At 42.2% G+C, this 12,513-nt stretch overlaps 1 protein-coding gene across 3 annotated transcripts in view; it reads left to right on the forward strand.

Moving 5' to 3' along the window:
* Positions 1-12,513, forward strand: part of ITGA9 (integrin subunit alpha 9) — a 636,829-nt gene that overhangs the window by 407,651 nt on the left and 216,665 nt on the right. For all 3 annotated transcript variants that reach the window (XM_073678319.1, XM_073678318.1, XM_073678320.1), the window contains exon 18: positions 4,569-4,719. In XM_073678319.1, coding sequence (XP_073534420.1) covers positions 4,569-4,719 — 151 coding nt within the window. The remainder of the gene's footprint in view (positions 1-4,568; positions 4,720-12,513) is intronic.

Here is a 12,513-nt window from a genome sequence, read left to right on the forward strand (position 1 = left end):
TCATTTCTGCAACGTGGGCACATAGCCTATCAACGTAGCTCGATAACCATATCCAAGTCTCATTATTTTACTGAATTTACTGTGTGGTTGATGCGCCAGAAATGTCTAAAGTGGGAAAAACTCCTGAGGTCTAGTGGGGGCATCTATAACACAGCAGTGTGTTTCTCCAGCTAGAAGCCATGTGTAAATGAGAGATTTCTTCTATTAGCAATGTGATCGCCTGGTGCACAGTGCCAATCGCACGCTGCTAGCCTACAAATAGGTGTTTATGTACCTGCTATTATAGACGCTGTGAGTGCAGTGAAATCCATTTTCATAAAGGGCTTTTTTTCATTCAGCAGAGAGCAGTTAGTAGGGCAGATTTATGGCAGATGCGGGAGCTGGCTGGTCTGCTATGGATTCTGTGCATGAGCCGTACAGACGTGCTCCTCAGCCTCAGAGATGGAGAGGGGATATCAGCACGTTCTCCAGCTAGGTCTTACTCATTTCTCCTAAAGATGAGGGATTGCTTCCATGTGTAGATTTTAAGACTTCTCCATAGGTGAGAAGAACAATCCGCCTTCTATTCTGTGACCATTATCATGATAAGGCAGGCATTTAGTCACATTAAGGTTTTATTATGCGTAATGAAGAAATATCACATCCACTGATCTTTTTATCTATCATATGCAGGGATTTTACAGGTTATTTCCCATACATTGTTCTGCAGGGATCTGAAATATGTTACAAGCACACTGTTCTCATGATATCAGCAGCGTCAGAGATACTAACTCACATTCGTTCCATGGTTGCCTTTATGTTGTTCCAGAACCAGCAGGGGGGTAACACCTGGCGGCTCCATGGTATCCACAGTGCAGAGAAAAGGATCATCCTCTACTGCAATGCCAAAAACAATAGAAAAATAACATTACATGATTAGGCTCAACAAATAAAAGGATGTAAAGTGATTATTATTATTATTATAAATCATCAGGCATTGGGTAAAAATTAAATATCATTGCTAACTTGTATATATTTAGTCATAATGACAAAGTATGTGTAGAGATTTTGTATTGCTATATTTCATGTATGTGTTGTGTAATATTAAAGGGATATTCCGTTCTCATACATTTATAGCCACTCCACTAGATATGCCATGAATGTATAGTAGATGCTGGTCCCACCAATAGGACCTGCATCTATTTTAAGAAAAGCGCATTGGTGCCCTACTGTCATTGGTATGGGAATTCCTACCACCTCTCCACTGAAAGCAGCAAGTGGTAGCATCTACTATACATTTATGGCATATTCTATGAGTAGATCTAGTGCCACCCCGGCATCTACTATACATTTATGGCATATCCTATGAGTAGATCTTATTCTCCTGGCATCTACTATACATTTATGGCATATCCTATGAGTAGATCTAGTGCCACCCCGGCATCTACTATACATTTATGGCATATCCTATGAGTAGATCTTATTCCCCTGGCATCTACTATACATTTATGGCATATCCTATGAGTAGATCTAGTGCCACCCCGGCATCTACTATACATTTATGGCATATCCTATGAGTAGATCTTATTCCCCTGGCATCTACTATACATTTATGGCATATCCCATGAGTAGATCTTATGCCCCGAACATCTACTATACATTTATGGCATATCCCATGAGTAGATCTAGTGCCACCCCGGCATCTACTATACATTTATGGCATATCCCATGAGTAGATCTAGTGCCACCCCGGCATCTACTATACATTTATGGCATATCCCATGAGTAGATCTAGTGCCACCCCGGCATCTACTATACATTTATGGCATATCCCATGAGTAGATCTTATGCCCCGGCATCTACTATACATTTATGGCATATCCCATGAGTAGATCTTATGCCCCCGGCATCTACTATACATTTATGGCATATCCCATGAGTAGATCTTATGCCCCCAACATCTACTATACATTTATGGCATATCCCATGAGTAGATCTTATGTCCCCGGCATCTACTATACATTTATGGCATATCCCATGAGTAGATCTTATGTCCCCGGCATCTACTATACATTTATGGCATATCCCATGAGTAGATCTTATGCCCCCAACATCTACTATACATTTATGGCATATCCCATGAGTAGATCTTATGCCCCCAACATCTACTATACATTTATGGCATATCCCATGAGTAGATCTTATGCCCCCAACATCTACTATACATTTATGGCATATCCCATGAGTAGATCTTATGCCCCCAACATCTACTATACATTTATGGCATATCCCATGAGTAGATCTTATGTCCCCGGCATCTACTATACATTTATGGCATATCCCATGAGTAGATCTTATGCCCCCAACATCTTCTATACATTTATGGCATATCCCATGAGTAGATCTTATGCCCCCAACATCTACTATACATTTATGGCATATCCCATGAGTAGATCTTATGCCCCCAACATCTACTATACATTTATGGCATATCCCATGAGTAGATCTTATGCCCCCAACATCTACTATACATTTATGGCATATCCCATGAGTAGATCTTATGCCCCCAACATTTTTTGTCTGCATGTTTTTGGGAGAGACTGGCTCTTCTTAAAGGAAGTGTGTCACCAGATTTTTTACACCTAATCTTAGATCAGTATAATGTAGAGAAAGAAACCCTGATTCCAGTGATGTGTCACTTACTGGGCTGCTTGCTGAAGTTTTGATAAAATCACTGTTTTATCAGAAGAAGATAAGCAATAGAGGACTAGTAAACCTGCTGCCATTTAGTCTTCCAAACATGCCCCACCACTGATTGGCAACTTCCTGCCTATGCACTGTGCACACAGAAATCTGTCAATCAGTAGTGTGAGCAGAGTTATACAGAGCTCAGCAGAGAACTGGTAGATCTGCAGCAGAGAAAACATTGATTTTATCAAAAATTGCAACAAGCAGCCCAGTAAGTGATACATCACTGGAATTAGGGTCTCTGCCCCTACATCATGTTGCTCACAAATGGGGTAGCAGGTGACTGAGTCCCTTTAAGTAGACTTGCTGAATATGGAGTCTAGCTCTCTGCTGGAAGGGAATAAAATTATCTTGGTAGGTGGACTTAGTCCTCTTTCTAGTAGAGAGCTAATTTGCCTGCAAAGTCTTTACTTTTCAATGCCTCTACACCAAATTGATCGTAGGATAAGATGCAGGTGAAGTCATAGGCCCTGATTCATCAAAACTGGTGTTTTCAATGCCAGGCTCAGTGAGGGTTGTGTTGGAGTAAGATGGAAGTCCTAGCTTTAAGCTATATACCTAAGAAGTATACAAATCTTTGCCAACTACTACATCGTGTCCATCTATTTGTGCATAAAATATACTAAACATTTAAAATGTTTTTTTTCTGGGATTTCTATATGATAGAGCATCAGTGTGGGAGTCCTCAGAAAGCACGGGCACTGACTAAAACCATTTTTGTTTGGCAGTGTCTGGTATTTCAGCTCAGCCCATGACCCAAACACTAAAAAATGTTCACATGTAGTATAAATGCTACGTTTTTTCTGCTGCTTTTTATCCACATATTCTCTGCAGGTGCAATTAAAATCTTCTCTGGTTATTGCATTTTTCCTGCTTTTTTTTATGTATTTTCCCCTAAATTTGATGCGTTTTTGGTGCCGATTTGAAGCAGCGTTTTTAATGTGCTTTCTAAGTACAGGAAAGCTTTGATTCTACACTTGAAAAAGCAATTGGATTTTTTACATACAATTTTTTTCAGGCTCCCACAGAAGTCTATAGAGACAAAAATGTACAGATTAACACCATCTTTACATTCACTTTGCTTTTACAGCTAAATGCAGCAAACTTTCTGCACAAAAGAGAAAATGCAGTATTTACGCTACATGGGGACATGGCATAAGAATGGGCGATATAAGGAACTGGTTAACATGCAAAAACAGTTCCAATGTAAAGGGAATTGTCCAGAACCTGAATGTAGGGTGGTAATTGTATCCGCAGTCTGTTATCATCATTCACACACCCAATGGAGAAGGGAAATCCCAACGCTGGAGCAGGGGGATTTCCTATACCATAGAGGGTCTTTGGTTGTCCCTGTTCCTGCACCCGGTGATGGATATCATCATGTACAGCATTATTTCATTACATTTCTCTAATATTAGTACGCACCTTCTCTGAGCTGTAAACAGATATTGCTGCTTGTAGGAGACTTTATGCCCCAGGTTTTCCATCCACAGCAAAATCTGCATTACTGATAATATTAACAGTGGAAATTTTTAGATTTCATTCTTAACTATAAGTTTATTTCTTGGCTGCATGACAACGAATGTAAGTAAAAATGCTAACGGTCACACTTTATATGCCACTTAGTGAACCAGTAGCTGAGGTATTACAGCAGAAGGTGTGAACGAGGACCAAACAAGCATATTTTTTATTTTCTTTTTAGAGCCAAACTCCACAAGCAGAAAAAAGCTCTGTAAAGTTGTGTCATGGGATTGAGGCGACATGTCTTAGCTCTGAGCGGTATAGCAAACAGGATGCAGAAGTCATTAAAAAATAAACATTTGCTACCTTTGTATTTGCAGCTATGACTCCAAAACAGAATACTTGGCGTTAGGAGCCGTGAAGAACCTTTCACTTAACATCTCTATCTCAAACAAAGGGGATGACGCTTATGACACCAATGTCTTCTTCAACTTTTCAAGAGAGTTGTACTTCATAAAAATGTGGCAAGAGGTAAGAAGCCTGAGTATTCTGAATGATGATGAATACCTGCCAGTATTAGGCATGTGTAGGAGTAACGTTCAGTTCTATCCTCATGCTGGGGCACCGGGCCGCTCATGGCTCATATGGGGATGTGGAGTTAGATCCTTCCATACGGCATGGATATGAAGGAGGGAAGGTCTCTTCGTAAGTGCACAGTGGCTCTCCTTGTGAGCGTCATTATTAAATGATGGCAATAAGAAATTCTTTTTGACTTTCTTATCTTGGGCTCCCGCTAATAGGAAAATAAAATGTGATGTACAGCGCTTTTCTCTGCAGCCAAAGCTGTATGCAGATCTGGCAAAGGCTCAATCAGATGAGCAGACATTTCATATCGGAGACTTGGCATTTACTTCTATTTTATATTTTACCTTGGGATCACATTAGCTGGAAAACCTGGGATGATGTCTTAACCATGGTACGGTTACATTTTTCATTGATATTGATTTGCATAGAGCACTACGTGAATTAAGGAAAGCAAAATGCAGTGTAATACGTGCCTATCTCGGAATGCATTGTATCTGATCAGGTTCATCACATAACCTACTGGGCTGCACACTAAGTACATCATCTTGCAAATCCTATGAATAATTAGAAAATGTGAAGTATTTGCTCTTCCTAATCATAACGCACTGGATTTTAGTACTCGCACGTTATGAATGTTACACAATGTCCTTGGATCGGCCTTCTAGAAAGACAAGAATATGCTATTTAATCTTATTCTGACCGCAGCTCCCTTCACTGTCCAGACTAAGAGTAGCCGACTCTGGGACCTTCTTATATCTACAAATACTTTGGCTGCTTTTATCATTGAAGCTTTGATGTCAGTGTTGTGCACGCCCAGTAAGTTGGAGTTAAGCCGAGAATAGAAAATCAGTATGGCTTTCTCAATTAGTTTATCTATTGTTTTTACAGTTATACACATGACATGTAAATTCTCTATTTTGTTAGAATGTAATGCTTCTGTCTGAATTTGCAGATTCAGAATTTGACGTCTGAATGCTCTTTTCCATTACCTGCATAGATCATTAAGAAGCAGAAAGCCAATGCCAGCTCTGAATAGCTTATTCTTTACAACTTGAGAAAGCCAATGCCAGCTCTGAATAGCTTATTCTTTACAGCTTGAGATACTGGCCAAAAAATTATTTGTCTTGTAACCTGAATCAAGACATTTGTTCCATTGCTTAAAGATATGCTCTATACTGAAATATAATAGCGAGCAAGCAACTGATATGGTAACAAAACTATCACATTTATTAACTGTATTGCTAATTAGAGTATTTCCAGAACTGTTAGGCTATGTTCACATGACGCGCCCCCTGGGACATATTCCTTTTTGAGGGGAATACCCGGCACCGGATCAGATGGGGGGGGGGTTGTAGTCTCCGAGCGGCTGTGACCCGGTCCCGTGCCCAGGGCGTCAAGCTAAGTGTTATGTGGCAGCTTTACAGATGTTACTAAAGTTCTTTTGTGTCGACTACGCCACCCGTTGTGATGCGGTCACTGTGGCCGCCGCTGCAGCAGGGTCCGCTGAGGCTGATGGTGGGTGCGCAGCTTGGTGGGATAACCCCCAACGGGAGGGGTATAGCCTCAGAGGGGACAGGCGCAGAGGATGGGGGTTGTGGTGGTGCGATGCAGCCAGCAATGAAGACAGACTCGGGTTGTGCAGTTAAGGGTGTTTACTTACTGCTGATGTTGTACTGGTCACTCCAGCTGCTAGTGACCACCCGAGCCGTGCTGCGTCCACCAGGTCCTGGATCCGGCCAACCCCCAAACAAGTCCAGAGCGTGGCCCTGAGCTCTCCCTCTGTCCTTTCTTCAGCCGTCCCCACCAGTGATTCACCTAGGTCCAGCTCCCTCGGGCCTTCTGTTGGGACACCCTTGGCCCTGGGTTCCCTGACCCTTCATGTGGTGTGCCTTCGGGGTGAATGTGGTGGGTGACCGTGACAGACACTGCCCACGGTCTCCGGTCTCTGGCTGGGGAATGTCTTTGCCCCCACCAGCTTGGGTTCCGGTACCCTCTTGCTGACTCCTCACCCGGTGCTCTAATTTGGGTTCTTGGGTCCCTTCAGTCTTCCCCCTCTGGGTCTTTCTCTGCTCCACTCTCTCTCTCTCCAGGGCTGCTGTTTCCTTCTCTCTCCTCTCCAACTGACTTGTTCTCAGCGTCTGACCCTGATCTAGGTTGGTGCCCTCCTTATATATCCCTCTATGTGTGAGCTCAGGTGACCAGCACCCAATGAGCTCCTATCACTACCCAGACTGCTCCCCCTATCTGCCCCTACACTACATGGGATGTACCACCCCCCTCCCACTCCAGCCAGGAACAGGCTCGGTTGTACCTGCACATTTCTAAGTGGGAGTACCGTCGGCCTGCTCCTCTGGAATGGGATGTATGTAGTGCATGCAGTCTATCTGAGCTCAGTTCCACACTCCTTCCTTACCCGGGAGTGGAATATCACACCTCTGGGTTGAGGTGCAATACCCCTGTAGCAGCCGAATCCTCAGGGTGCTACACACACATGTTGGGTTTTTCAGTGTTTTTTTGCTGCAGATTTTTCTGCAAATTTTCAGCTGTGTTTTGCAGTACCAGCAAAGTCTATGAGAAACCAGAATTCCCTCTTCACACATCTTGTTTTTTGTTGTTGCATATTTTGTGCCTTGGTTGGGTTTTTGGAAAATAGAGCATGTCACTCTTTGGCTGCGTGCCCACGTTGCGGATTACAAGCGTTTTTGCTGTGGATTTTCCGCAGCGGAAACGCTTGTAAAACGCTTGGTAATCCGCATCCCATTGTCCCCAATGAGAATCCGCAAGTTCTATGCCCATGCTGCGGATTTTTCCGCAGCGTTCATGCTGCGTTCAAAAATCCGCAGCCTGTCCATTAATTTTGCGTTTCCGCATGCGGAATTGCCTTGTGCAATGCATTAAAAACGCAAGGCAATTCCGCATGTGGAAAACGAGCGATAAACGCGCAATAAACACGTGCGGAATTCCGCATGCGTTTTTCCTGGAGAGGACATGCGGAAATGAAGCAGAAATTTTCTGCTTCATTTCCGCAACGTGGGCACATAGCCGTTCAGCGTTTTTCACCCATATGAAGTAATGGGTGGTGAAAAAAACGCTGAAAAAACACATCAAAAACTCACCAAAATTTGCATCAGCGTTTTTTCAGCATTTTTGATGGCAATATAGAATGGGGTTCTTTTTTTCACAGAACTTTATGTATATGCATAAATAGAGACAGAAGGACAGTGAAAAAAACGCACAAAAAATGCATCAAAAAACGCAGCAAAATGTTTTTGGCGCAGCTGATTTCCTGTCAGAGATTAGGTTTTGCTGCAGATTTGTGACGCTGAGAAAACCCAACAGGTGTGAACATAGCCTTAATGCACTGGCATAGACATACAAGGGTGTTCTAGCCTAAACAACTTATCGCCTGTCCACTGTCTTCGGAATAACCATTGGGACCTCCAGCAATTGCCAGAATGAGAGACTTGTGTCACCCGTTTTTCCCTGGATCTAATGAATCCTCCCAGTCTATTGAAATCTATGACACTGACAAAGATAGCCAAGTGCAGCACATTGGTAAGATGCGCCTGGGTGTTCAGAACAAGCCCCATCCCACAAAACAGACAGACAATATGGCGGTGAGCGCACTTGCATGCCTCTATTTATTGCATGGGAGGTCCAAATACTGCACTCAGCTTTTTTTGAAGCTCCCATGCAAGTGATTTTAGGTTGCCTGGAATGAGCGCACACCTTTCCATTCCTGGCATTGCACTATATGCCCCATTCACAGAATATGCCCTAAATGTGGATTAGACATTTAGGGTATATTCTCTGGATATGCTATAAATGTCCAAGATGGGAATACCCTTTAAATGCTAGATAAGGACTACTTATTCAGGTGTAGTGCCGTTCATAGACACACAAGGCAATCTGCTTCATCCTCAGGGACCTGGCTTCAGCATAGTCAATTGCATTACTTACTATAAGGCCCAGGTCCATATACAGACTCACCACCCAGATTACTACTTTTGAGAAGCTAAGTTTCTCCCCGGCACCAACGCAGCATACAATCTCCAAAGTCTATAGCTTATTACTCTCAAAGGAGACAGTGGGCATTAAGCCTAAATTTATAAATATTCACAACCACCTTGAGGAGCTACATGACATCTTTTACACTGACAGTCATATAGTAACTAGAAATGTATCTCCTGAGACTGCCCTTCTCTATGTCTTTCTGGCATCCATCTTAAAAATAAAAAAACACTTTCCAGTAGCCTAATGACACACATCTGTGAAACATGGAGTGTTCTCACATCATATTTTTTTTCCAGGTCCAGAGTTCGGGTCCCCATTGTTTTCAATGGGGTCGGGTTTTGGTTCAAGTTCAAGTACTGTTCTGGTCCCTTAACCGAACTTTGGACTAAAGTTCAGGTCGGGTACCAGAACCCGAACTTCCGCTCATCCCTAAACTCAAATTATCCCCAGGCAATGTAAGTCAGCCATCACTCATTTAAGGGAAACATAGATAAAGGCTTGGGGTGACTTTATGCTTATTGAGGAACATAGGGCCCAATTAATAAAGCAGTTTTCACCACAATTCTGGCTTAAGACTGTTTGAAAAGTAGCAAAATGTTTGTATTGTTATGCCTGTCTGGACAAGCGGCACCAACTTTTTGAAAATTAGGCTGTGCTTGTGTGGGATGGGTCATGGCCAAGCTCTCCCTACAAATTCTTCATAATATATGCCACAAAACTGGTGTAAATTATGGTAGGAATGTAATGTTACATTTCTGGTGATCGCACATGGCGATGGAAAGATGCCCCAAATCCAATAAGTGTTGCATCTCTCACCCTTCATTAAGATTAGTGTATCGGTGCAATATTATTAGTGTAATTTATTAGAGTAATGAATCGGTGCCTGTTGTGGCAATAACACAATCTTTATCTTTCACTCTACATGGTTCCAATGGTCCCAATTCAGAGGATCCACTGCATTCTCCACCTGACCTCCAAATGATCAATCAATAGGGATTGATACCCTTAAAAATGTAATATGCCAACATGCCATCAACTCTGCCATGGTCTGTAAGAAGTGACCGCTTTGTACCAGCCGTTCACATTCTGGACAACATGCTGTCATCTTTATACATTTCTCTGTCAACTGATGACTTTGAAAATGTTTTCTTCTATGGAACAATTCTATAAATTGCTTGGAATGTGCTATTCTCTGCGAATACTGATGAACAAGTTGATTCGTTGCACTTGCTGTCGTCTCAGTTTGCCATGTCATAGGTGTTGACTTTTCCCTTTCTGCGATGTATATATTTCGCAGCATGTTATTTTGCTACCCTGACGTTCGGCCATTCCTCTCTAGAGAGGATTTGTGTACACAGTATTATATGTGTCGATGATCTCTTGGCTTGCAGCAACACCTTCAGAGGAGCCTCAAGTTTCTCTTTACAAGCACAAATAAATGTTCTGATTAAACTGTGTGCCTGCATGCGAAGGTCAACAACTGCTACACCAACCATGTTAGTTTTGGACACAGCTCTGGAGACTTTGCTTATATATCTAGAAATCTGGTTCCCCTCTTGTCATTTGGGGCCTTCTTGGTATGTGCTGTATATCCGTACTAGTTTAGTGTGCTGCCTAATGTAAATCCTACTGTACGTACCATGTAATACAAAGTACAGCTATACCCATTGTACCGCTAAGCACAATTAATCCTTCTGTGCATTTGGTTCTCATGGGTTTCATAGGCTGAACAGTAGGGCCACAGAAAATGATATATGAATTGAGTCAGGGATGGATTATGGAGGGTACACAGGACCTCCCTGATCTTGGCGACATAGGAGGCCACCATCCAGTTGGTAAACACCATGTCATTCATTACCTGTTCCACCCTGATGAACCCTCTCACGGCTGGAGTGCATCTGTTTTCAGGGAGCTGTATTTTAAATGCAGAATTCCAAAATATGTCCTTAGAAAAGCCCTCCCATGAAGATTTATTGTAATAAATCTGTGTATATGTACATGTAGTGTACTGTGTATGTGTTAGTAAACTCACCGCTGTCTTCTCCAGGATCCAACGCAGCTCTGCTCCTCTTCTCAGTGACATCACCGCACTTCAGACTATCTGGATCACGCTATGCTCTATGCGTGAGCCGGAAGTCTCTTTTACAGTGTAAGCCTATGTAGCCTCGTTCTGACACTCAATAGACTACATATGTCAAACTCTGGCCTAAGCGATAAATCTGGCCCTCAGAGTGAGTATATTTGGCCCACAACGCCAGGCAGGTCCCTCGCCCGGTAGTGCCCGCCCGGCATCGCACTTTCAACTGTATCTGCATCCTAGAGGCTGATATAGTTGAAAGCAATGATGGAGGAAGGAGCATCTCAGCGCAGCGGGTATGACGATGTCATTACAACGCACCCATTGTACCAATGTGTGTAGAGAATCAGAAGACGCCATGAAGAAACCGGAGTAGCGGGGTAACAGAGAGGTGAGTATTTTTATTTTTTTTTAAATGTTGAGCCCATTATGCTATATGAAGCACTATGTGGGGCCATCATACTGTATAGAGCACTAGATGGGAGCATTATACTGTATAGAGGACTATGTAGGGCCATTATAATGTATGAAGCACTATGTGGGGCCATTATACTGTATGGAGCACTAGATGGGAGCATTATACTGTATGGAATTCTATGTGGGCTCATTATACTGTAGGAAGCACTATGTGAGGCCATTATACTGTATGGAAAACTATGTGGGGCCCATTATTCTGTATGGAGCACTATGTGGAGCCATTATACTGTATGGAAGTTTATGCAGGGCCCCAGTATTCTGTATGGAAGACTTTTTGTGGCCATTATACAGTATGGAGGACTATTTGGGACCCATTATACTGAGTGAAGGGCTGTGTGAGGATTACAGTTGGGGAATAATTCTGTCTTTGGGTCACTATACTTTGCTGGGGGATTGAGGGAGGAGGGTACAGTAGAGTCATCATGAGTTTGGAGGGTACTGTGGAGGAATTCACTATGAGGGTATCATACTGTGTCTGGGGGCACTTTTGTTTCCATCATATTTTATTATCTGTATTATTCAAGGTTTTTTATCCTTTTTTATTACATATTTAAATTAGGCCATTGAGCCATATGCTTTTTACTGCTCTTACATAACATAATATATCATTCTAATATTTTATTCTAAGATATATTAATTAAAATGTACTTTGTTGGTAGGACAACCCCTTTAAGTTTATTTCCATATGAAAAGGTTCATCATTATATTTGATCATAAGGAAAAACTTTCTCAATTGTAGACATGTTTTGAATAAATATCAAGGTTGGCCCGTCACCTTGTGCAAGCTTTTAAATTTGGCCTTCAGTGTATTTGAGTTTGACATCTCTGCTATAGACTTACATTGTAAAGCTGATCATGCAGAGCACACTGTGAACTGGAGAGTCTGAAGAGCGGTGATGTCGCTGAGAAGAGGAGCAAAACGGCACTGGATCCCAGAGAAGACAGTGGTAGGTGAGTATATTAACATACACACTACACTACATGCATATATACATATACAGTGGGTACGGAAAGTATTCAGACCCCTTTAAATTTTTTACTCTTTGTTTCATTGCAGCCATTTGGTAAAATATAAAAAGTTCATTTTTTCTCATTAATGTACACTCTGCACCCCATCTTGAATGAAAAAAAAACAGAAATGTAGAAATGTTTGCAAATTTATTAAAAAAGAA

Source organism: Phyllobates terribilis, unplaced genomic scaffold, assembly GCF_046119375.1.
Source record: "Phyllobates terribilis strain yellow unplaced genomic scaffold, ASM4611937v1 Scaffold_4__5_contigs__length_816908805, whole genome shotgun sequence".
Lineage (NCBI taxonomy): Eukaryota > Metazoa > Chordata > Amphibia > Anura > Dendrobatidae > Phyllobates > Phyllobates terribilis.